At 38.8% G+C, this 27,207-nt stretch overlaps 1 protein-coding gene across 2 annotated transcripts in view; it reads left to right on the forward strand.

The window, feature by feature from the left end:
• Trip11 (thyroid hormone receptor interactor 11) overlaps positions 1–27,207 on the forward strand; it is a 65,827-nt gene that overhangs the window by 15,668 nt on the left and 22,952 nt on the right. For both annotated transcript variants that reach the window (XM_013112187.3, XM_013112188.3), the window contains exons 5-15: positions 1,978–2,037; positions 3,945–4,110; positions 4,558–4,920; positions 7,946–7,986; positions 8,719–8,805; positions 10,562–10,774; positions 11,285–14,314; positions 16,289–16,429; positions 17,053–17,246; positions 21,143–21,306; positions 23,606–23,709. In XM_013112187.3, the coding sequence (XP_012967641.1) occupies positions 1,978–2,037; positions 3,945–4,110; positions 4,558–4,920; positions 7,946–7,986; positions 8,719–8,805; positions 10,562–10,774; positions 11,285–14,314; positions 16,289–16,429; positions 17,053–17,246; positions 21,143–21,306; positions 23,606–23,709 (4,563 nt within the window). The remainder of the gene's footprint in view (positions 1–1,977; positions 2,038–3,944; positions 4,111–4,557; positions 4,921–7,945; positions 7,987–8,718; positions 8,806–10,561; positions 10,775–11,284; positions 14,315–16,288; positions 16,430–17,052; positions 17,247–21,142; positions 21,307–23,605; positions 23,710–27,207) is intronic.

Raw genomic sequence — 27,207 nt, forward strand, 5'->3', positions numbered from 1 at the left:
ACAAATAAAAGAACATGGTTAGGTTAAGGGTTAATAGGAAAGAAATAACTCTGTGTGTGTGTGTGTTTGTGTGTGTGTCTGTGTGTGTATTTGACATGTCTTGAATGCTTAGTATATGGAAGATAAAAACTAGACTACAAAGGTAGAAAAGGCATAATTGGAACCTTTCCGCAAGGCTTATTTCCTAGTTAAGACAAAAATTATTGTTTATATTATACTTTAAATGTTTCTATGTATTACCTTACTATATATCATTATCCTTGCCATGTGAGGCATTTATAATCTTTGTTTTATAATAAGTTATTACTATTAACAGTATTCTCATTGTCAGAGGGATTAATTTGCACATAAACATTTTGAGTATTCACATGAGAGCCACTGCATGCTAGGCAAGTGCTCTAGAGCTTTTATACCACCTCCCCTATCCCCCGACCTCTTATGTTGCCCAAGCTGGCATGAGCTTGCCTGTCATCTCTCTTAACCTCTTCATCTAGCTGGGGTTGTTCGTGCACACCACTGCACTTGCTCAGATAGACATCTCTTGACTGGAGCTTTGAGTCTTACCTATGTTCTTTCAATCCTAGAACAGCTTTGGTTCAGTAACATGTCATATAATAAATGCTAATAAAGATGAATGAATGGGTATTAGAAGTTTCGTTGGGTAGTGGAGAGGGTTGATGGATAGATGTTGATCAAATACAAAATTACCTATACATGAGAGAAATGTAGAGGTGTTCTTTGTATATTAGGATAACTATGTATAAAAGTAATTATGTCTATTTTAAAATAGCTAGAAGAGAGGAATTTGGATACTGTCACCACAATAAACATTTGAGATGATGAGTCTAATCTCCCCTGCTTTGAACATTGCTTAGTGAAAAACCATAGTATACCTCAAAAATAGACAGAATTACTAGATAACCAGTTAAATTTGAAGATTATGAACAATATGTAAAATAAAAATTTAAGTGTGTGTGTGTGTGTGTGTGTGTGTGTGTAGATATGTGCATCTGGGTGCAGATACCTATGAAGACCAGAGGCTTCAGATTCCCTGGAGCTTGAGTTTACAGGCAGTTCTGGGCTGCCCAACATTGATACTGGTATTTGGATGTGTATACTAGAAGAATAGTATATATTCTTAACAACTAAGCCATCTCTCCAGCCTTGACAGTGTACAATATGGAAAAGAATCTGAAAAGTTTTTTCTCTAGCTAAAGATTTGATCAAACAAAGATTATTCGGTATTTACCTTATGGGTAAAACCATTTTAATTTTAGTTTGTTTGAGACAGAGTCTCATGTCACCCAGGCTGGTCTCAAACTTCTGTGTAGCCAAGGATGACCTTCAACTTCTGATCCTCCTGGCCCAAATGTTGGTATTAAAAGGTTTGTACATTGCTGGAGCTCATACTCAGGAACTCCTGAATGACAGTCACTAATGGAGCTACATCCTCAGCCTTGTATAAAATCATGTTTGTTTATTTTTGTTTTTGTTTTGGAACACTATGGAGCTCTGGTTGTTTTGGAACTCACTATGTAGACCAGGCTGGATTTGGACTCATAAAAATTCACCTGCCTCTTGCCTTCCAAGTTCTGGGATTAAAGGTATACACCGCTATGCCAGGCATAAAATCGTTTAAAAAAGACTTTTACTGGTATTGGTATTGGGTAACTTTTTATCATCTTAGAAAGCTATTCGCTTATCCTCATATTCATATTTTGATTAACTAGTAAAATATTCTGTTTTTCCATATAAACTTTTATTTTGTAAAGCTATTATCACCTCAAGTAAGTTCTTGACTATGGTAAGTACTAATAGACTAAAGACTTAGTGTATGGCGTTCTTAATCAGAGTGTGTCTGGGAAACACTCTTGTTTTATAAAACAAGAACCTTTTAATAGCTAATTTGTGAGTTTTTGTTTTACAGAAAAAAAATCAGTGTAATTATTTTTTTAATCCTTTTCTTTCTAAACTAAGGTTCGGGGAACACAAAGCTCTGATCAAACAGAAATCTGCAAGCTGCAAAATATTATTAAGGTAAAATCAAAGTGTTGATTGCCAGTGTCTGTCTGTCTGTCTCATTCTTTCTTTTTTTTTTTTTTTTTTTTTTTTTTTTGGTTTTTCAAGACAGGGTTTCTCTGTATTGTTGTCTCTTTCTTTTTTAAAATTTATTTATTTATTTGCTTTTCAAGAAAGGGTTTCTCTGTGTAGCTTTGGAGCCTGCCCTAGAACTAACTATATACCAGACTGACCTCAAACTCACAGATATCTGCCTGCCTCTGTCTCCTAAGTGCTGGGACTAAAGGCGTGCATCTCAACTGCCTGGCGCCAATGTCTTCTATGCATCTAACATCTGTAAATTAAAGATATACATCAAATTAGTAGGACTCTTAGTTATAAATTATATAGATGATAATACTTGACTGTTTTATTCTTTTTCAACTGTTTTGCTTTTTACAATAAAGTATGTCTAAGAACATTTGGTTTTAAATGTTTTCTTAGTAATTCTAAATCTTTGTGTTTTTCTGTTCCTCCTATTCCCAGGTTATGACATTTTAAGAATTTGAGCTTGAAGAATATTGGCTAAAATGTTAACATTCACTGTAAATAACTATTTTATATCAGTGACAGAATTTTGCTGGTTTTTGTTATTTCTTTTATGAGAAAAGTCTTTGTTACATATATTCATCATGGCAGTGGATTGTTTTTAGTTATAGTCAGGCACAGAACTTTTAGTCTTGGCTTAGTGTTGTATTACAAGTGCAGGTAGGTCCCAGAATCAGATCTGTGTGAATCCTGGCTGTACCCACTGTCAGCTGTGCTGCTTGGCCATTTTATATAACCTTTCTTAGAGTCTGTATCTTCATCAGTCATAACGCCTGTCTTACATGGTTGTTCAGAGGTGCCAATTCAAAGATCACCTAGCTGCATAGGATTCCAGAGTTATTTTGTTCTCAGGGAGTAACAGCTACATATTATTGGATCCTTGGTGATACACAAGAACCTTTTCTGGCTCAGTAAAGCAAAAGATTTACTGACTGGACCCAGTAAATCAGGAGGAACAGAATTGGGGACAGCTCTGTGACCATCTCAGAACACCCTAGCCAGATGCAGCTCCCACTGGTGCTTCTCCAGTTCAGGACTTGGGAGGTTCATCAGCTTGGGTGGAGGCACTGCTTTTGGCAATTTGGGAGTTCAAGACTGACAGAAGGATGTTTGTGTAAGAGAATAGCAGCAGAAAGAAAACTTGTGTGACTTGAAGAACTCGGTTGTGTTAAAACAACATTTTAGTCTCACAGACTAGATGACGTAACTAAGAGATACAACCAGCGCTCTAAAACTAGTCTGTGCTGGAAGCATGGACTGCGCGGTGCACAGAGTAAGAAGAAGACTAGCAGTGCTCATCGTCAGAGGTTTGCAGTGACCCCACTGCTTTCACAATCCAGGATGAGCCAGAGAGCTGAATGTGGCTGTATGCACCTGGAATCCCAGCACTAAGGAGGCTGAGGCTAAAGTCAAGTCGGGCGATAGTGGTGCACACCTTTAATACCAGCATTCAAGAGGCAGAGGCAGGTGGATCTCTGTGAGTTCAAGGCCAACCTGGTCAACAAAGTGACACAGAGTAACCCTGTCTTAAAAAATAAATAAAATAATAAAAAAGAAAAGCTATTCTTAGTCATGAGTATAAGGGAAAGATATTTTCTTTTGTTTTATTGTGTTCTTGATGTTTCCCCATTATAAACAGCATTTTAAAATCCTAAGAAGGCATGGATCTGTCAGAATTTGTCCTAATTTGGGGACTGTGGTTGAGTGCTTCTCAGCTTTAATATGTTCAGATAATTAATTTTAATAATACAAACTTTAGACAGCAGTGAGAGGATCACTTTTTACTTGATTATTTATTGATCATACATGGGGTTATATTTGTTCTTTTCTTTTTTAAGGAACTTAAGCAGAATCGAAGCCAGGAAATTGATGACCATCAGCATGAAATGTCAGTATTGCAGAATGCACATCAGCAGAAACTGACAGAAATAAGTCGTCGCCATCGAGAGGAGCTAAGGGACTATGAAGAACGAATTGAAGAACTGGAGAATCTGTTACAGCAAGGTTATGAGTCTACTAGCTTCACAGACTAGATGACATTGTTGAATAGCAAACCTTAGACAATTTGTAGATCAGAATATCCAAATACTGTTGTACACTTAGACCAAGTTCCATGGACTAAGAAATGACTTATTCTGCTCATTGCTAAGTCTACAGTGATGCCAAGGCCTTCTGTACTTGTGTAATGGATTGCTCTGCATTGTTTGCTGATGACACTACAGCAGAAAAATAGAGATATTTTTACTTTGTTTCAAACTCAAATATGTAGACTTTTTAGTAGTTGGTTCAAATGAAGTATTGACTTTTTATTTATTTAAAATTATAAGATAGTAATTTGACTTTTTAAGTTGTTCAAGTTCTGTACTGTCTTTAGTCTCTATATTGTATATAGCAAGTGATTTGCTTTTTAAAACTTGACATTTGATTTCTCTTGTTTATTTGATGTTTTAGGTGGCTCAGGAGTTGCAATAACTGATCACTCTAAAATGTATGATATGCAAAACACTATTCAGATTCTACAGACGGAAAAAGTAGAATCTACCAAAAAAATTGAAGAACTTGAGGATAAAATTAAAGAGCTATATGAAAGATTGTCTTCTGCAGAGCATGATCGAGAAGTGTGGAAGAGAGAGCAGGAAGAGCTGGAGGGGGAAAAGAGACAGATGACTGAGCAGTGTGAACGCTTGAAGTTGGAATGCAGCAAACTGCAGCCTCTTGCTCTGGGGCAGAGGGACGTTGTGACAGAGGAGGAGGGGACTCTCCCACAGAGCTCCTCAGTTGCAGAGGTCTTGAGATTACAGCAAGCTTTGACTGGTATAAAATGTTTGGAACTTACATTGATGTTTCTTGTCACACTAGGGCTTTTTAAGTCAAACACTTCTAACTGCACATTCTATGGAAATGGAGTGTTTATGGAAATGACTTTTGTCATTTGAGTAGAATCGTGGGGTTTGGATTCAGCACCAAATAGGAATTGTCTACTAATAAGGGTTAAGGATTAGTAGGATGTCTTTCAGCTTCCCTTCCTTATTCTCTTAGGTGTTTACATGGAAGTCAGTGATTTAGAAAGCTAGATAGATTTCTGAGAAATGTTTATGGGCATAGGAATTGTATTCATAGGAACTTGTAATGTAGACAGAATGGAACATTGTAACTAATCAGAGCCCAGACTCTCCAATTAGAGAATGTAGCATTCCATCAGCAAAAATTCATTGTTATCCTTTGAAGTGATCCAAATAGAAGCAAAGGTTTGAGTGATAGGAGTCATAGATAGTCTCTTATTTTCCATGCACCAACTGATACTTGGAATTCTGAATACTAGTACAAAAAAATTAGTATTGGAAATAGGCAAAGCACCAGTATTCACACATAGCAGGAAAATAGTTGGAGGGAACTCTTCAGCTGAATATATGCATTTGATTTTACATTTTGTCCTGTTTTAGTATAAACTTTTGTGAACCCATTCACCCCTGCTCTGAGAATTTCCAGCTCCTGTGTGCTTGTGAATATCCCCATGTCCCCCTTGCCACTCTATCATGAGCTCTTGACTTGAATGGTCAAATCTATATATAACATGGATTTTCAACCTAAAGTTAATTCAAAGTAAGATCATCTTCTCCTCTTCCTTCCTCCTATTCCCTCCCCAGCCTTTGGGAAGCAGAATTCTAGAAGTCAACCTTGACCAAGTCTTGTGGTTTTTGTTTCCTTGTTTTTTTTTTTTTTCCTGTGTGAGTGGTATTTCAGGATTGCATCCCAAAAACAAGGGTTTCAGGGTGCATCAGCACTGGAAGCTTCCACTTAGGCAAAGGGAAGGCAGTTCAGTGGTGATGTGGACCCCCAAATAGCTCTACTCATTTATAAAATAAGTGTATTATATGAGTGAGACATGTAAGTTTGTGTAACAATAGAGCCACTATGCTAGTCCTTCTCTCTTTTCCCATTTTTATAGCCATGAACTTACAGTCATAATTACTTATTGCCCAAGTTAACTGGCCAGTAAGATCTCTTAATGGAATAAGTTGAAAAATTTAGAAAGCTCCGGGCGGTGGTGGCGCACACCTTTAATCCCAGCACTCGGGAGGCAGAGGCAGGTGGATCTCTGTGAGTTCGAGGCCAGCCTGGTCTACACCTGGTCTACAGAGCGAATTCCAGGAGAGCCTCCAAAGCCACAGAGAAACCCTGTCTCGAAAAACCAAAAAAAAAAAAAAAAAAAAAAAAAAAGAAAGAAAGAAAGAAAGAAAGAAAAATTTAGAAAGCCAGATAGATTTCCGAGAAATGTTTATGTTATGGGCATAGGAATTGTGTTCATAGGTATTTGTAATGTAGACAGAATGGAACATTGTGTTCCATTAATAAGAACAACGGGTTGGGGCCTGGAGAGGGCTCATTTGTTAAGAGTGCTTGCTGCATATTCATTAGGACCAGCCTTTAGATCACAGCACCTGTGTGTACCTATGACCTTATCTCTGAGGGAGTGGAAATAGGAGGAGTGCTGTACCGGCTTGGCCTGGAAAACAGGAGTCCCAGGTGCAGGAAGAGACCCTGCTTCAAGTGACTACTAGATAGATGGAGAGCGACAGAGGAGGAAATACAACATCCTCTTCTGGCCTGTGAACAAGCACGCAGATGCACTCACACATGCAAATCAAGCTTTAACAACACAAGGACTGGTCAGTACTATTTTCCTTGTAGGACTGGAGTAGTCTGTGGGCTATGTGAGTTGCTATCTGCAGGTTTCCTTTTGAACATCTGGTCCCAAGAGAGCGTTAGAAAGTGTTGGCTTTTTATTTGCTGCTCTCTGTTATGCTTCAGTCCATTTTTTCCCCTTCTATTCTGAAGTGAGAATACATTTTCAGAAATGCAAAGCGAGTTAGGCCCTTACTTTTAGTACTTTATGACCTTCTGGGAACTTGAAGAACTCTGAACTTGGGCACATCATGTCTGTTCATCTGGTCCCCTTCTGCTCCCACAGTTTATTCTCATCACTCAGCTTTGTAAATCATAGCCATATGAACTATGTGGTTCCTTCAGCTGGTCTCTAGCTCTTTCTCCGTTGTATTTACTGCATTGTCTGGGCAGGGTGTTCCTGCTTTTCTTTTGACCAACTGATAGTACATTGACTCCGTGAGGTCTTACCTCCAGTGACGAGAACTGCACTGCCGCATCCTGGGCCCTTTGTTCCCACCCGTTTGGACTAGATGTTTGCTGTTTTTGCCCTCATGCCTGTGCTTGCTGTATCACACTGTATTGTAATCATTGTTTATTTGTTTCTAACACAATTCTATTTTGAATTGTAAGCTCATAAAGAGCAAGAACTGAATTTTTCTATCTTTTTGTCTGATACTGACTTTGTCATAAATGCTCAGTTGTTCTAGAATGAGCATTAAATGAATTGCTTCAGCTGATCTCCTGATATTCTGTCTTTGGGTATCTTTTCCAAAACCTTTTTCTCTATGGATCTATATGTAGTACGTTCATTTCTAAGTCACTTTAGATATTTGAGAGATAATTATACTTTTACAGCATAAGTTTTTACTGCTTTTCAAGTTTTTCTTTAAAATAGCAATCTTAGACCTGATAATGCTTCTGGCCATTTAAACCAATGGATTATATTTTGAAACTCATTGTTAACTACTTTTATCAGAACAGTAACTTTATACCTCATCCAGAGCACAGTGATAATTCTTACACTCTTCCAAAGCATTGAATTTTAACCTGATTTTATTTCACACTGTCAACATATTTACTAGTTATAAATAGGCTGCACCTATGAGTTTAATGTGAGAAGTAATTATTAAAATATTTTAAGTAATGTCAGGTTCATTTATTGTTTTTACAGATGCTGAAAATGAAATAATGAGACTAAATAGTTTAAACCAGGTAACTTACTGTTATGTGAGAAAGTTTTGGGCATTATTTTACTAAGAGAGTTTTGATTCATGGTTTTTGCTTATTTTTTGTTTTCTCACAAATTCATGTAAATTTACCTTAGGAACTTTCAGTAATCTTTGCTTAATGATCAATAACAAAGGTTTTATATTATAAATTGATATGTTTGGTGTGTAATTGGTAAAGGTATATTAGTGCAGAGTAACTTGAAAGTATAGACAGGAACCAGACCTTATATCAAAGTAAGATACATTTCGATTTTTCCGAAAGAATCCCAAGTTTTTTTAACACGCGTGTGCGTGTGTGTATATGTGTGTGTGTGTATGTGTGTGTATGTGCATGTATACACGTATGTATGTAAGTCAGAGGATAATTTTATAGAGTCTTTTCTATCCTTCCAACTTTACATGGGTTCCTGATAATCAAACTAAGATTGCCAGGTTTGCACAGCAAGTGCCTTTACTTGCTAAGCCATTTCGCCAGCCCTTGTGTATTAATTACAAGTTACTTTGTAAAATACACTTTTATATTTTTTAAATATAATAAATACTCTATAAGAATGTCAAAAATGAGCGACTGATTCTAAACTGTCCAACACTGAATTTTTAATCTTTGTTTCTAACAATATTCTGAGTATAATTGTACAAATTATATAACTAGACTGCTTTCTTGTAATCTGGAAATTCTCTGTTATCTGAAAATACTACTTTAACATTTTTATAGGATAACAGTCTTGCTGAAGACAATCAGAAACTTCAAATGTGTGTCCAAATTTTAGAAAAAGAGAAGTCATTATTGAGTCAAGAAAAGGTAGGTGCTGTTAAAATGGGGTAGAATTAAAATGGTGTGTGTCATAGGGCACAGCTAAGAATGAGTTTATGCCAGTGGAATGCGTAGTGATAGAGCCTCAGAATAAGTCTGAGCTCATTGGTATGCTCACCAAGCCAGGTTGGAGTAGCTGGGCAAAGTTCACAGTAATGAGAGGCGGGCTGAGTGTATATGCAATCACAAATCAGTAGGCATACAGATCTGAGCAGAAGAGATGTGATTCCGATGGGGTTCTGACAGCAGCACCTGCAGGTAGGGGAGATGTCTGGCTGATTTGCCCCAGAATGTCTGTTGTAGTAGGTAGGAACTTCTTATTGGTGAACAGTGGAAGAGGGGTAGTTCTGTTATTAGAAGTGGAATTTTTTTTTAAAGCTATGATATCTCTGTTTGATATAGGGAGGAACATTATGTTTGTGTCTCTGGGAATTAATTTCTTATCAATGACAGATACTTTGATAAAGGCAGGTAGGAATTAAGTTAAAGGCCACCATTTGAACTAAATTTAAACTGAATTCTTTAAAGTACTATGATGCATTTATGGATGAAAATATTCAGTAATGCATACTGAAAAACTTCATGCCTTTGCTACATGGCCTCTTGCTCAAGGACAGTCTGTATTACAATTCCTAGAATACTACTTTTTCTGGGTTTATCAATGCATGCCTGGCTCTGCATATATATCCTTAAGAAATAGCAGTGTCAGCATGCTATATATGCTGTTCTTATGTCCCCTAATACTTTAGTTTCAACTTCTTTCTGCATTAGTATACAGGCAGTGTTCTTGGAGAGGCGTGGTGGGTTTTCAACTCTAAGTTGTTTTTGTACAGCCCTGGATATTGAGATCTTCACTGCCATTCTTTCCCCAGACTGTCAGCAGTGACTCACTGTCACTCTGTGGAAAGTGCTGTGTGTGTGTGTGTCTGTGTGTGCGTGTGCTACTTCTGGCTCTGCCCCACCGAGTCCTCTTTATCTAACTGGCCTAACTACATTTTGCAGCTGTAGGCTTCTCTTCACAAGTCCTGTAGGGCTTGCCCACTTTCCTTATATTTCCAATTTCTTGGTAACTGTTTCTCCTTTCTTTTGATGGTAGTATTCACTGTAACTCTTCACTGAATTGTGTTTGACTATTAAATACATGTGTAGGTCTGTGTTTAGTAATGTTGGGTTTGTGAGAAGGGAGCCTGGTCTTGTTCAGAAGGTAAAGGAAACAGGGTCATCCTTTAATCGAGAGATGGTTTTGTATTCCATTATAATCAAATAATAAGTGAGTCCTTTTAATGAGAAAAAATGGGCCTTGTATTTTCTAATTAGAGTTAATTGTCTGAATGAGTACTTTTTTGTTTTTTATTTAATCTGACGAGTGTTAGGGAGTGGAAATGAAGAAAGCTGGGAAGTTGGGGGCTTTTATTAAGAGTGTGTTTGGTAGGGTTAGGCTAAAGCTGGTAGCCATGGGAACAGCATAAAAAAGGCTCTGCCCTGGGACTGGTCCTCTGCAGAGGACCTTTGCAGCAAAGGTAGGGCTGGAAGGTGAATGCACAGTTGTAGAAATGTTCTGCTTGGATCTATAAGTAAAACTGTGCATGACTGAAGGCTGTGGTTTGTTCAGTAATGTTTCCAATGCAAAGGATTTAAAATAGATTCCCCCAGTTATGTTTGTTTATATCTGTTTGCTTATTCTTTTGATGTCTCTTCTTGAATGATGGTATGTGCTGCTTTCCCTGTCCCCTTGTCATTGAAGGAAAAACTTCAGATATCACTTTCCAAATTGACCAGTGAATATGAAGTCATTAAAAGTACAGCTACAAGGGATGTAGATTTGTTGTCTCAAGTACGTGACTTGAAACTTAACTTGGAGGTAAAGGAACAAGAACTGAATCAGAGTATTCATGAAAATGAAATACTCATGGCTGAATTAGAAGAACTGGACAAGCAGAACCAAGAGGCCACTAAGGTAACACTGCATTAAATATGATGAAGCATTGGGAGCATTTTCTTGAGGAGCATACTCCAGCCTCTCATCTGGGTACTGAACTAACACAGACAGGGATATAACTTTGTCTTTAAAGTGCTAGTTAGTAAAGTATGTTTTAAATTTTCAGAACATATTTCAGTTGCAGCTACTTGCTGAGTTAGAATATGGGAACAAGCAATCATGGCTTTGCTTTGGTAAATGTATACAGAGACAGGTAGCAGCTGTGGACTGCTGTTTGTGGAAGCCTGCTCTGGTGTTTTAAAAGTTAGAAACAGAACATGGGTAATTAGCCTTTTTTGATTTCAGATTCTTAGTCTAAAGTGATAAACTTTTTGTAAATTTTTTTTTGTGAGACAGTGAGATAGAAAGTTATTTTTAAGGATTATAACTATTCAGACTATTATTATATGGTATGAAAATTTACAAAACTTTCTTTAGATACTAACATGGGAAAATGTCACAAAGTTATTGTGCAAATCACTTTTTCAGCACGTGATTTTGATAAAAGATCAGCTATCAAAACAACAAAGTGAAGGGGATAGTACCATCAAGAAACTAAAAGAAGATCTAAATGATGAAAAACAAAGAAACCATCACCTCGAGGATGAAAAAATGAGCATTATCAAAGAGTTAGATGCACAGAAAGAAAAGCTCACTCACAGTGAACAGGCCCTAAGTGATTTACAGGTCACTAAGCAGAAACTTGAAGATAAAGTAGAAAATTTAGTAGATCAGCTGAATAAATCAGAGAAAAATAATTTCAACATCCAGAAGGAGAATCGGGAACTGAGGGAACACATCAGACAAAATGAGGAGGAGCTGTCCACAATCAGGAGTGAGCTGACTCGCTGTCAGACCCAAGGCTCTAACAGTAAGTTGAAGGATGACTTGCTTCAGGAAAAGGAAACTGAAGTCAGAAACTTAAAGCAGAATCTTTCTGAAATAGAACAGCTCAATGAACATTTGAAGCAAGTTGCTTTTGATCTCAGAACAGAAAATGAAAAGCTGGTTGTAGCCTGTGAGGATGTAAGAAATCAGTTGGAAGAATCTATTGCTGGCAACAACCAGGTTTCTCTGGAAAAAAATGCCATGCTGGAGACTCTGAAATGGGAAAAGGAGCAGCTAGAAGTAGAATTGTGTGGAGCTGAGAAGAGGCTTTTGGAAGAAGCAGACAAATACAAGCAAACTGTTGAGGAACTGTCCAGCGCTCGCAGCCTGAGTACCTCTGCCTTACAGCTGGGACATGAGCACTTAATTCAGCTCAGTCAGGAAAAGGACTCTGAAATAGCAGGGCTCAAAAACCGTATTGAGCAAATGGCTACTGATCATCAACAAATGAAGGAAACTTTGTCATCTAGTCTAGAAGAGCAGAAACGACTGACACAACTTATAAATGAAAAAGAAATTTGTATTGTGAAACTTAAAGAAAAAAGTTCAGAACTGCAGGAAGAATTGGACAAATGTGATCAGGCCTTAAGAAAAAATGAGACTCTAAGGCAGACCATAGAAGAAAAAGACAAAAGTCTTGGATTCATGAAAGAAGAGAATAATCACTTGCAAGAAGAGCTGGAGCGGCTCAGAGAGCAGCAGAGTCGGGCTGTGCCCATGCCTGAGCCTAGAACCCTTGACAGCACCACAGAGCTAGAGTCTGAGCTGTCTAGGCTGCACTTAATCAAGGATCATCTGGAAGAAGAAATTAAACATCATCAGAAGATGATTGAAGATCAAAACCAGAATAAGATGCAGCTTCTCCAGTCTCTACAGGAACAGAAGAAAGAAATGGACGAGTTTAGGTACCAGCACGAACAAATGAATATCACACACACCCAGCTCTTTTTAGAAAAAGATGAGGAAATTAAGAACTTGCAAAAAACAATTGAACAAATAAAAGCCCAGTTGCATGAAGAAAGACAGGACATTCCAACAGAGAATTCTGATATTTTTCAAGAAACAAAAGTTCAGAGCCTTAATATAGAAAATGAAAGTGAAAAGCATGATTTATCTAAAGCCGAAACAGAAAGATTAGTGAAGGGGATAAAAGAACGGGAGCTGGAGATTAAGCTACTGAATGAAAAGAATATCTCTTTAACTAAACAGATTGATCAGTTGTCCAAAGATGAGGTCGGCAAGCTCACTCAGATTATCCAGCAGAAAGACTTGGAGATACAAGCTCTTCACGCCAGGATCTCCTCGACTTCCTGCTCTCAGGATGTTGTGTACCTCCAGCAGCAGCTGCATGCCTATGCTATGGACAGAGAGAAAGTAATGGCTGTCTTAAGTGAGAAGACAAGGGAAAATAGCCAGCTAAAAACAGAGTACCACAAAATAATAGATATTATTAGTGCCAAAGAAGCAGCCCTTATTAAGTTGCAAGATGAGAATAAAAAAATGTCTACTAGATTTGAAAGTAGTGGTCAAGATATGTTTAAAGAAACTATTCAGAATTTATCACGGATTATTCGAGAAAAAGACATTGAAATAGATGCACTGAGTCAGAAGTGCCAGACCCTGCTGACAGTTTTGCAGACTTCTGGCACAGGTAGTGAGGTTGGAGGAGTTAACAGTAACCAGTTTGAGGAGCTCCTACAGGAGCGTGATAAACTAAAACAGCAAGTGAAGAAAATGGAGGAGTGGAAGCAGCAGGTGATGACCACTGTCCAGAATATGCAACACGAGTCAGCCCAGCTTCAAGAGGAGCTTCATCAACTTCAGGCACAAGTTTTGGTTGACAGTGATAACAATTCTAAATTACAAGTGGATTACACTGGCCTGATCCAAAGTTATGAGCAGAATGAAACCAAACTTAAGAATTTTGGGCAGGAATTGGCACAAGTTCAGCATAGCATAGGGCAGCTTTGTAATACCAAGGACCTTCTTTTAGGAAAACTTGATATCATGTCACCCCAGCTCTCTTCTGGCTCATCACTTACTACTCAGTCAGGAGAGCCTCTTAAGACAAGCCTGTCTGCTGGCCCATGTGAGTCTTCTCAGCTGCTTCAACAAGAAGTGGATGATCTGAGGCGATCACTGCAGGAAAAAGATGCCATGATTAGAACGCTCCAGGAAAACAACCACAGACTGTCAGAGTCCATGGCTGCATCCTCAGAGGCTGGAAGAAGAGAATACGAGCAGACTGATTCGGAAATGAAGCAGCTGAAGGAAAAACAAGAGGCTTTACAAAACTTACTTAAGGAAAAAGACCTCTTAATCAAAGCCAAGAGTGACCAGTTACATTCTTCAAATGAGAATTTTACAAACAAAGTGAATGAAAATGAGCTTTTGAGGCAGGCAGTGACAAATTTGAAGGAGAGAATATTGATTTTAGAAATGGACATTTCTAAGTTGAAAGGGGAAAATGAAAAAATAGTAGAAACCTCCAGGGGGAAGGAAACGGAATACCAGGCATTACAGGAGACCAACATGAAATTTTCCATGATGTTACGAGAAAAAGAGTTTGAATGCCATTCGATGAGAGAAAAGGCCCTCGCTTTTGAACAGCTGTTGAAAGAAAAAGAACAGGTATGTTCTCAGTGGAGTATGCAGAAACATGTTGAGGACAAAGGAATCTTTTTCCTATGTTATTTTATTGATGCTGTTTCTGAAGAAGACTAAACTTGCTCACCTAGGAATATTTATTTGAAGGTGTTTTGGTTCATGTACAGTTTCTTCACCCCCAAATTACTAGATATTTCTAAATATTCTTGGTAGTAGATTATTTCTTCATAACCTCCTAAGTATAAAACAAAGATTCAATAGGAGTGATTCCTCAGGGCAGTTAGGGAAATGGTAGAGATCACACCCAGGGCCTTTGCACTAGGTAAGCATTCTACTATTATGCTGGCCTCGAACTCACAGAGATCCACCTGCCTCTGCCTCCCGAGTGCTGGGATGAAAGGCGTGCGCCACCAACGCCCAGCATGGCAAACATTCTATTTAGAAGCTATTTCCTCTGCTGACCAGAGGCCACTTTAATCACATTTTGGCATATTTCAGTAGCTCCTAGAAATGGCCAACATTTTAGAGATTTCCTGGCTGAAAAGAAAGTACTAAGAGATATCTTTGACTGTGAACTACAGTAAGAATACTTTTTATAATGTCTCTATATGTTTGTGTATGTATGAGAGAAACTGAAAAGTTTTAGAAACCACAAATTGTATGGTAAACTATTAGAAAAAGATACTTTGAATGATCCACTCAATTGACTTTATATACTGTTTATTTGGTGTGTGTGTGTGTGTGTGTGTGTGTGTGTGTGTGTGTGTGTGTGTGCGTGCGTGCATGCATGCGTGCATGCACTCCTGGATTAGTGGGCTCGTGTAAGTCAGAGAGTATCTTTTGAGGGTTGCTTCTTTCTCCACCCTCTGAGTTCCTTGGCTCAAGCTCAAGTCATTGGGCTTAGCCACCTTTCTTTCCCCACTGTGTTTTCTTGCTGGCCCTGAATTGACTCTAATGGATCAGTCCACAGTTTGAAACATGTTTGGAGTAGTTCCTTAGAAAGAATAGGCTCTGTCAATACCCTAGTCCCAGCTCTGTCGCTTCTAGAGCTTTGAGTATGTTTTGATCATATTGGTTTATTTATTCACTTTTAAAATGGAAGGCCATAACAGTTCAATGTAAAGTGCCAGTAGCTTTTGATGTTCAGTGGCTTACATGCTCCTCTAACCTCCTCTAGTGAGCTTGTTTTAGTGTCTATTGTACATGCTTGGTATGGTAAGAACTACTGAAGATTTGTTATAGTCTGGTAAATACTGTAGTGTGCCTTTGGTGTTAATGTTTTAGTATGAGTTCTGCACTTTGGTAGTAGAAATTTGGAAAGGGGATGATAGGCAGAACAGTGCAATATTCAACAACAGTTATTTTTTTTTCCCTTCTTTTAGCAATGCTGGGGATTGAACCTAGGACCTCATGCTTACTAGGGAGGCACTGTGCCACTGAGTTATATCCCTAGTCCAGCATCTGCTTCTTGAACATACATGTGTATCTGCTGCTAGGCACAGGATTCAAAACGTTATGTTCTCCTATAAGAGTCCTGGATTATCTGATTAAAGGTATACTGTTTGGCCAGGCTTAGCAGTCCATGTAATCTTAGCATTTGGGAGATGGAGGCAGGAGGATCATTTCTAATGATTATTTCCTTTAACACAGCTTTGGGACAAGTAGAGATTGTGAGGAGAATTGTCACCTACCTTGCACGCAGTTTCTTATTTCAGTGTTTGTTACAGCTTATAAACCAGATTGTGGCAGCGCGAGGTCATGCTGCTGGAATCCTCAGTAGTCGCCCCATGTTCTCCTCCTGCTGCAGGGATTGTGTAGGACACCACACTGTATTTAGATGTCACATCTCCCTAAGCGCCTTCAGGTTGTCTCTTTCTCAGAATGCTTTTGTATTTTGTTGACGTGACTATCGTTAACTGTATTTTAATTATTTAATAAAGAAAATGCCATTTTGAAAATCTATTATTCTTTAAACCTAAAGTTGTTTCTTTCCAAAAGGGCAAGGCTGGGGAGTTAAATCAACTTTTAAATGCAGTTAAATCAATGCAGGAGAAGACAGTTACATTTCAACAGGAGAGAGACCAAGTTATGCTGGCCCTGAAACAGAAACAAATGGAAAACAGTACCCTACAGAATGAGGTATACATTCACCGTAATGGACAGTGATGCAATGGTTACTAACCATTAACTAAGGCAAATGAAATTGTCTTGTGATTTTTCTGTTCCTCTGATGTGCTGTAGTAGGGTATATTATAATTTAGTTTTTGAAAGGGAAAACTGTGATACATGCCTTGTGTATAAGAAAATTATGCCACTCTTAAAACATGAAAAAAACCTGACATTTACTAAAAATGTACTGTGCTGTGAGAGCCCAGTACTTCTGTATGATTCCATTTCTGTTATAACTTTGGGGATGAGACCTTGCAAAAATGCAAAGCTCCCATTTGTATCTTTTTAAATGTAATTTGGAGAGAAGTTTTCCTGGTATAAACACACTTTGCATTAGTATATTAATATATTATTATATGTAATATATAATTGTATTCCATTATTACTAAGTAAACATGTTATATTTGTATAATTAAAATATATTACAATTAAAATAATTTAAAATGTTATACTTTACAATTATAACAACTTATTGGTACTTAGCATGATTGATATATTAATACATTTCCATAATGTGGAAAAATTTGATGACATAAGTGTTTTGTGGAGCTGGGCATTGCATAAAAGAAACTAAAGAAAGGTCCTCTCTCTAGGTTCAACACTTACGTGATAAAGAGTCCCGGTTAAACCAGGAGCTCCAGAGATTGCGTGACCACCTCTTAGAGTCTGAAGACTCTCATACCCGGGAAGCTTTGGCTGCAGAAGATAGAGAGGCCAAACTGAGGAAGAAAGTCACAGTGTTAGAAGAAAAGCTAGTTTCATCCTCCAATGCGATGGAAAATGCAAGGTAAGTTTTTCTTTTTGCATGAACGTTAACCAGTCACTTGTTGAGTGTCATGCTCAGTAAACATTTTGCTTATATTAGTTCAAGTTCATTTTCACAAAAGTCATTGTCTCCATTTTACAGTTGAAGGGTATTAGGATGAAGTGATGTAAAAACTTGATCAAGATAGGCCTGGGAGGTTTCATGAGGATCTAGCACTCAGACTGTCACTTGTCATTTTAGGAAATAGTCCTGAGATGCTGGCAGGTTTTATTGGCTCTGTCCAGTTCCCCAAGAGCTGATTAATTCATATGGTATTACTTTTCAGTGGATGATTGAAGGTTGTGACAGCATGTGGGTGTTGGAAATGATATTGTGTAGGAAGCAGCAGGTTGGAGACCTGGATCAGCCTGAGGAACCACCTTGTGGCTTATTAGTAGTTTTGAGTGATTGGTCCTCCCTTAAATATTTTAAATTTTCATTTTTCTCAGTAAAAAGATTTTATTCTTAGGACTTGGTTTTATTTTTTTTAAGATTTATTTATTTATTGCATATACAGTGTTATGCCTACATGCCAGAAGAGGGCACCAGATTGAATTGTAGATGGTTGTGAGCTACCATGTGGTTGCTGGGAATTGAACGCAGAACCTCTGAAAGAGCAGTCAGTGCTCTTAACCTCTGAGCCATCTCTCCAGCCCCTTGGTTTTATTTTTGAGACAGGGTCTCACCAACACATGCTGGCTGAAAATTTGAAATCCTCATGCCTGTTTCCCAGGGGCTAGTATTACTGTATACTTAACTGCACCCTATAAGAATATTACATTTTAGAAAAATCACACAAGTCGAAAAGACATAAAGAGCTCCATTCACCCTAAAATCATCCTTTTTACCATTTTATGCCTTTATGTTTATATGTATATATTCTGTCTTTTAAGAGCATAATGAGATCATATAATTGCTACTGTTTGTGGCCCTTTTGTTTTCTTAGCACTTAGTAATATGTCATTATACAAAAAGCCACATATTTCTGCAACATTTTATGACTACATAGTACACCATTAATTTATTTACTAGACACGTAGAGCTTTTTTCTTTTTTCTAGATTTGTGTGCCATATATACACATGCAGGTACTTGCAGAAGCCCCAAGAGGGTACTGTTGGTTCCTATTGGAGCTAGAATTAATTTGAACTACCTTTTGGGGCTGCTAGGGATCAAACTTGGGTCCTCAGGAAGAACTGTAAGAGCTCTTAATCACTGAGGCATGAGATTAGTATAACAGTACCTGATAAAGTCCCTCTTTACAGTTTTCAGGTCCTGGTTTTACCTAATACTTTCAGTCTCTGTCCATTCCCCATAACTTCCAAGATGAGATGAGCATCCTCAAGTAGAGCCCTGGCCTTATCTGACCAGTCTGTGTCACTCAGCTTCCCCGCTATTTTCCTGTTTCTTTTCTCCCCACTTTCCCTTTTCGTATTGACTGAAGAATGGACCTGCCTCTCTGAAGAGTTTTTCTGTGACTCTTACCTATTTTTCAAATTCTATTTTCTTCATAAAGGGTTATTATTTAGTGCCCTGTCCCTCATTTCTAAACCCAAACCCTATCTGTGGTAGTGTCTTTTCTGAACTTGTATAGAGATTTGAGTCTTTTTTTGTTGTTGTTGTTGTTGGTTTTTCGAGACAGGTTTTCTCTTTGTAGCTTTGGAGGTTGTTCTGGAACTCTATAGACCAGGCTGGCCTCGAACTCACAGAGATCCTCCTGCTTCTGCCTCCCGAATGCTGGAATTAAAGGCGTGCACCACCAATGCCCAGCGATGGCCCTTTGTAATTGTTGCATGTCTTAACTTCCCTCCTATCAAAGAAAGTGTAAGTTTACCTCTGCTCCCACAAGAGGGTGCTGTTGAGTAAAATATCTTCCAAGTGAGTTGCTTCTAATTGGCTTTAATAGTTACTCTTGAGTAAGGGTTTAACTGGATATTAAATACTAATGAAGACCATTGTGATATTCTGAAAATAATCATCATTCATCAAATTTACACTCCAAAGATAATATAAGCCAGGCCAAGTGTGGTAGTGCATGACTTTAATCCCTTTAAGCATTCAAGGCAGGTGGATCTGTAAGAGTTTGAGGTTAGCCTGGTCTACTTAGTGAGATCAGTCAAGGGCTACATGGTGAGGCCATGTCTCCAAAAAAAAAAGATAGATAGATAGATAGATAGATAGATAGATAGATAGATAGATAGATAGGGAAGAGAGAGAAAGAAAGAAGACGTAAACCTGGGTAGGAGAAAGAAAGAAAGAAAAGAAAGAAAGAAAGAAAGAAAGAAAGAAAGAAAGAAAGGAGGGAAGGAAGGAAGAAAGGAAAGACGTAAGCCTGGATAGGTGCTTGATGTTAGTATTGCCATAGTGGCAGGATCTATAATCTAGCAGATAAGCCCCTGGCGGTGCTCATATGATGGGGAATGTCCTTCTGTATGCTGTGAATATATGTTTCTCTTATTGATTGATGAATAAATGCTGATTGGCCAGTAGCTAGGAAGGAAGTATAGGCAGGGCTACCAGACTAAGAGAATTCTGGGAAGAGAGTGAGTCACCAGAGAGATGCCATGTAGCTGCTCAAGGAGTAATATGCTAGAGCATTATGGGTAAGCCACAGCCTCAGGGCAATACATAGTTTAATAGGTAAGAGAGAGCTAGTCAATAAGAAGCCTGAGCCATTAGCCAAACAGTTTATAATTAATATAAGCCTCTGTGTATTTATTTGGGACTAAATGGCTGTGGGACCAGGAGGAACAGAAACTCCTTCTTCACCCATGGACTATCCAGAGAGGCTGATTGAGCTGGGAAGACCCATCTCAATTGTGGGCAGCACTTTTCTATGATCTCAGGGCCTGGATGGGATCGAAAGGGGCATTCAAGCTAAACACAACCATGCATTGCTATCTCCTTCTTGTCTGTGGGTGCAATATGACCAGCAGTTTATGCAAACTTATGCCACTGTGACTTCTCTGTCATGATGGATTATACCTGCAGGCTAAGCCAAATAAACTCTCTTAAATTGTGTCTTGTCATTTATTTGGTCACAGTAGTGGGAAAAGCAACAAATATAGTTGCTGTACAGTCTCAGGGATCTTTGGGGTCGTGTTTGGATAAATGATAGGGCTTCTGTATGTATATGTAACATAGACAGAAGTTAGTAGAAAAAGATGAGCAATCAGAACAACTGGACATTGGGATGGCCATCAGAAAGTTGCAGGTTCACCATAATTCTAGGAGTGAAGTGCAAAAAGGTGTCATTAGAGTTCATTCCTTGTTAGGACTGATGCTGACCAAATGATGTGAAAGTCCCTGCAGATTTGAATTTATGGTAAGTTATACTGTGTAAATGAAATCTGCAAGCTTGAAAGTCACAAGCTCCTTGTAAACATTTTTTTGGGGGGGGCTGCATAGTTTCTTATTTGTCTAATTCTTAATCTTTAAAAGGGCCACCATCTGTTGAGAATCATTTTCACAGGATGATTAACAGAAACAGATCAGAGGAACTCCTGAAGGCTTTTTGTTTGTTTGTGATTTAGCTAAGATTTAACACACGAAATGTAGGGAAAGTCAAATTGGAGTAGTATGGAATCTCAATTTGTAAAAGTAGACAAAGCTCTGGAGATGGATGGACTGATGGATGATGGATGGGTGGATGGTGGCAGTGCTTACACATGAGAATGGGCTTACTTGATAGTGAATATGCAGCAAATGGTTTACCAGTTAAAAAATGCTGAGAAGCTTTTGGTTGTTATTGTCTTCCTACATACTCACTAAATAACTTGGGATCTAACCAGAATTTAAGGTATTAAGATGCAGGGAAAGCATTTTTTGTTAAATTACTTAAATAGATGAAGCAGTTTGCTTTTGTTCTTTTATTTGAAGTCATCAAGCCAGTGTGCAAGTAGAATCTTTGCAAGAACAATTGAACATGGTCTCCAAGCAGAGGGATGAGACTGCCTTGCAGCTTTCTGTGTCACAGGAACAAGTAAAGCAGTATGCTCTGTCATTAGCCAACCTGCAGATGGTTCTCGAACACTTCCAACAAGGTATGTTACTTACATGGCTGATGTCTTAGTGAAGAAAAAAATTGTAGTTATGATTATTTTGCCTTATTTGATTATGAAGGTAAGTATAGGAAATCCTTAAATGGTTACTGACTTGCTAAGAGGAACGGTAAGTCACCACCACCACCAAGTAAGTTCATACACCTTTTATGATTAAAATTATCATGATTTTTTAAATAAAGTTTTAGTATATTATTACTAATTAAGATAGAAGTGGAGGGGTAAACTTTTTTTGTTATTATTATTGTGCTTTTGGTTTTTGGTTTTTCAAGACAGGGTTTCTCTGTATAGTCCTGGCTGTCCTGAAACTTACTTTGTAGACCAGGCTGGCCTCTAACTCAGACATTTGCCTGCCTCTGCCTCTGCCTCCTGAGTACTGGTATTAAATGTGTGCACCACCACTGTCTGACTTTTTAAAAAAATATTTTATTTCTTTTATGTATGTTGGTGTTTTGCCTGTGCATTTGTCTGTGTGAGGGTGTTAGATCCCTGGAACTGGAGTTACAGACATTAGTGAGCTGTTATGTGGGTGTTGGGATTGAACCTGTGTCCTATGGAAGTGTAGCCAGTGCTGGAGTTAAAAAGGTAAATAGAATGAAGAAGGAGAATCAAGTGATGAAGGAGATTACACAGGGCTGGTTAAATGACTTAGTGACTAGGTACTGAGCGTGGTGACCTGTGTTTGGTTTCCCAGGAGAGAACCCATTCTTCCAAGTTCTCCTCTGATCTCCACATGCACACTGTGGCCCGAGTGCTCTCAGACATACATAAAAAGTAAACAAGGAAATACTTATTTTGTCTGTGTGAGGGTGTTAGATCCCTGGAACTGGAGTTACAGACATTAGTGAGCTGTTATGTGGGTGTTGGGATTGAACCTGTGTCCTATGGAAGTGTAGCCAGTGCTGGAGTTAAAAAGGTAAATAGAATGAAGAAGGAGAATCAAGTGATGAAGGAGATTACACAGGGCTGGTTAAATGACTTAGTGACTAGGTACTGAGCGTGGTGACCTGTGTTTGGTTTCCCAGGAGAGAACCCATTCTTCCAAGTTCTCCTCTGATCTCCACATGCACACTGTGGCCCGAGTGCTCTCAGACATACATAAAAAGTAAACAAGGAAATACTTATTAACGGGCCAGGCTTGGTGGCACACACCTTTAATACCCGAAGTAGGGTGGCAAAGGCAGGCAGGTCTCTCTGAGTTTCAGACAAGCCTGATCTACAAAATGAGTTCTAGGACAGCCAGGGTTACATAGAGAAAAACCTTAAAAACTGCCAGGTGCAGAGGAGGGAGGCAGAGGCAGGCAGATCTCTGTGAGTAAAAGGCCAACCTGGTCTACAGGGCAACTTCCAGGACAGGCTCCAAAGCAATACAGAAACCCCATCTTGGGAAACAACAACAACCAAAAACCCAAAAAACCTAAAAACTTCCGAGGGGGGGAGGGAGAGGAGAGGAGAGAGAGAGATGTAATAGAAGCACATGCAAAAGGAGAATGACACACATTTGAAATGATTAGGTTTGAGAGTCTAGAGTTTTAAGCCCTTTTAAGTGTCAATCATCGCAATTCTTGACCCTTGAAACACTAGCTTGTTCTTAGCCATTCATTTGTGCTTGAGCTGGCTATATGTCCTACTCCAAGTAGAAAATACTGTGTTAGAAACACACTAACAGAAACTAGAGCATTTTGTATGCTAAGAACAAAGTTTGCTTTTTCATATTCCCTCTACCATCATTAGGTTTACCACTTTAGATTCCTGACCCATCAATTCGTTGACTCAGTACTTCTGGTAATTATTAGTTGGATTAACTGATAGTTTAATAGGAGGGTTAGAGGATATTTTTGTACCTAAGAAAAATTTTACATTTGTACATGTGTGACCCTTTAGGGCTATGCATTTAGTTGAAATCTTTAAGTATACCAACTCCCTACTTCTAGCCAGGTATGTAGTTCACACCTTTAATCCTCACACTCGAGGCAAAGGCAGGCTGATCTCTGAGTTACTCGTCAGCCAGGGCTACATAGTGGGACCAAAAAACTAAAGTGTTTTTTCTGTAGTTGCCACACTGGGCATGAGAACAAAGGAGTGAGGCGAGGAGGCTGTGGAGTGATGCTGGAGAGGAAGCAGAGCGGGATGGCCACACGGTGGGAAGAACAGGCCCCGGTGGCAGTGCCACTCGCTGTCTTCACTGAGACACGTCCTTCCCCTTGGGGTGTTTAAATGATGCAACATGCCAGCTTTGTACACTGCTGCAAATACTGCTATAACTTTCCTTTCTCCTTAGAGGAAAAAGCTATGTATTCTGCTGAATTAGAAAAGCAAAACCAGCTCTTAACTGAATGGAAGAAAAAAGCAGAGAATCTGGAAGGAAAAGCATTGTCGCTGCAGGTAGGCAAAATGTTTTCTTTTAAGAGCTGTGTCTTGGCAATGGTCTCAAAAACCATTCATTTACTATTTAACGTTTGAGTGATTTTATCCAGCCTTCTACTGGGTATTACATTGGAACATCAGGCTCAGAATCTCTCAGGTGACAACATTTAGAGTAGGCATAGTGAATGTGAGATGAAAGGAACTTGAAATGCTTTAGCACACCACAGTATCTTAGGACCTCTAGAAAATGAAAACAAATTCGTCTATAGGATTAAGTTCAATTTTTCTCTTTTGAACCAAGTGTTTTGTATACTGCATTTGTTATGTATTAAAATTATACATATTATCCTATTTGATCTTTTCTTCTGGTTCTCCCTCTCTTGTTACTGATTCTGGTAATTTGAGGGGATTTGCTTTGTTTTTGTTTTTTGAGTCAGGGTCTCACTTTGTAGCCCAGACTGCACTGGAGCTCTCAGCAGTCAGTTCTTGCCTGAGCCGCAGATGCTGGTCACAGGAGTGAGTCACCTGCTCAGTCTTCTCTTTTAAAGCTCTTGAATTATTTTCCTTTTTATTTTCTATTTTATATATAAAAGTCATATGGAAGGTATGGGTGAAATCAATCCGGCTGCAGAGATATGATGCCAAAGGGACTTGCTTTGGATTTTGGAGGTACTGTTCCCAGTCACTGGTAGACTGCCAACAGCTGGTGAAAGTAATAAAATACCCTTATCTGGAGTTGGTGACAGATACTGTTTAGGACTGTTGATATTCTAAGAAAATAACCATATTTTCTGTTAAGCTTTAAAATTTATGTTAAATATTAAGTGGCCATAAAATTTTTAATGTGTACACTAGTGTATATAAGATACATGCACGATAGAAGAATAGCAATTCAGCAAATGCCCACATCCTCTTGACCCACCATAATTGGAATACTGCCTTTGCAGTTTCTCTGTATTCTTCCACAGTCTTCCAGGTGTTTCATATAGAAAGAAACTGGTATTCTGCTTTGCTTTCCCATTTACCGTGAAGGACATTTTATATTCATCTATATAAGCAATGAGCTTATTATGTACTTCCTTGTTTATATCTCGTGATACATACACACACAGATTTCTATCAGGTATGCTTGATTGGAATTACTAAATTATAGGGTATATTTGACATCCTAAGCTTTATCGCTAGGGGGTAGTTTTCTAATGGTCATGTTAATTTGCTCTGACTCTTAATATATTCATGATTCTTGTTCTATATCTTTGTCAACATGATACATTATCAGACTTTGAAGTTTACCACACTGATCACTAGGAAGGTATGTTACTTGTTTCTGTGCTGTTTTAACTACAGTCAGGGTAGTTTATAAAGAAAATAATTTTGTTAACTAATGGTTCTGGGATTTGTACCTGACAAGGGCCTTCTTGTTGCATCATCCCATTGTAGAGCAAGAGACACAGCAGGAGGGGCTGAGCTCTTCCTTTCCATAAGGACCCCCTCCTGCAGCAATGGTATTTATTCTTCCCAAGGGACAGTGCTCTAGTGGCATAAACACCTTCCATAGGCCCTGCTTTCCAGTGTTCCATTTACTTTATCAAAGCTATTAATGTATCTATAAAGATACATTTTGTTTTGTTTTTTGGGAGAGTGTTCTCTGCATAGTCCTGGATATCCTAGAGCTTACTTTGTAGACCAGGTTGGACTCAAACTCAGAGATCTTCCTGCTTGTGACTCCTGACTGCTGGGATTAAAGATGTGCACCATCACAGCTGACCAAAAGATAGATTTTTATTCAACACTTAATTGTGTCTAGTGGTATCAGAATATCTTGTCTATTAGACTCTTAAAGTAGCAGTCCAGATCTTTTTTTTTTACAAGACTAGTTTTCTTCTTAATTTAAAATAAATTCATCATTTTATAAAAGAACAAAATAAGCCAAAAGAAACTTAAGAAATTAATAAAGATAAAAGGTAAACAAGTGAAATAAAATCCAAACATGGCAAAATAACAAAACATAAGTGCTAAGGTCCAAAGAGCTTGTTCTTTGTTTACTGTCTTTGTTAGAGGTCCGGGGCTGGGGTGCAGTGGTGGCATCCTTGCATAGCACCTATGACACCCTGGGTTCATTTCCAGCACAACAAACCTGCATAACCACAAACCCTACTGCATACATATAAACACTATGAAGTTGTGCTTTCTTTTTTAATGGTTAGATTTTCTAAAAGTTATTTAAATTTCCCTTTATACAAAATTTAGATTTATAGATTGGAATAATACATTTCTATTTAAAATTTTTGTTTCAGACCCTGTCAGATTTCCACCCCTAGAAAGCAGAATTAGTAAGGGGGGGGGTGTCCATACATTAATGTGGATAATGTGTAGACACACGTGTACTTGATTATGGGGAATTGCTACATGATTATTGGAGCTTGCTAAGCAAGTCTGAAGTTTAGAGGGCTGGCAGTCAAGATGGGAAGACCACATCAAAGGCCTAGCTGGAACACACAGGCACAAGACAGAGCTTTTGTCCTCAGGCAGCTAGGGCAGTCACAGCTGGACGGAGTTCTGTGAGCACAGGAAGAAGCTGCTGTCCATCAACTGGACTTTGTCATTTGGGGGAAGCCCAGTTTCTGCCTTTAAGAATTTCTCATTGGCCTAGCCAAGATACTCCAGGTTACTCAGGAGGACAAGCTGTCTTTCCTTGAAGTGTGCTTGCAGAATGCCCTTCATAGTATCTGATGGATAACTAGGGACTGTAACCTATACAAGGTAACACACCAGACAAGTCCCAGACTGGAATGTGGCCCGGAATTTACATGAGTAAATTCTTCAGGATAACAAAGAAAATTAGAACAAGGAAAAGCAGTGGGGGAAGGACCGTGTCAAAACAGAGCTAGTACAGTATGGTCTAGACATAGGAACAGTCCAGAAGTGGAGCCCAGAATGTATTTGAGAATTTAAATGAAATGGATTTGAGCTTTTGGGGAGGTAGGGTAGTAGTTGGACTCTATTGCTTCTGGTTGTGGGGCTCAGAGCTCTTGGTGGTGTGGGTTGGCTTCCCCTTCCCCTTCACAGGTTTCTGGCTTCATGCAATGTCACTGGCCCTGTGGATGGCCACCATGTGGATGGCCACCATGCCCACATCAGAAAGTACTTGTTCTTGCAGATCATGTGCCTAATGCTGCTGAGGGTGCCCCAGCATTCTTGTTGATGGTGGTCCTCACATAAAAAGTGGCTGGTTTTCACTGACCAGATCTGCATGTCTGTGGTGAAGCGGTCCCTTTGGTGCTGTTGTAATCTGCTTATTCCTCTTGATAGGGATCTGGAGCAGTTCCGCAGTGTCCCTTGCAAATGCCTGGATGGGGCAGCAGCCCCTCTCCCTATGGTGGCCAGAGACAGAAAGAGTCCCATTTGACTCATGTTTAATTCAGTAAGAAAGAAGATTTTCTGAAAATGATACTGGCTGGGCAGGACTTTAATCCCAGCACTCAGAAGTCAGGATCAGTCAGATCTCTGTAAGTT

This window comes from Mesocricetus auratus, unplaced genomic scaffold (assembly GCF_017639785.1).
Source record: "Mesocricetus auratus isolate SY011 unplaced genomic scaffold, BCM_Maur_2.0 Super-Scaffold_15014, whole genome shotgun sequence".
In the NCBI taxonomy this organism is placed as follows: Eukaryota; Metazoa; Chordata; class Mammalia; order Rodentia; family Cricetidae; genus Mesocricetus; species Mesocricetus auratus.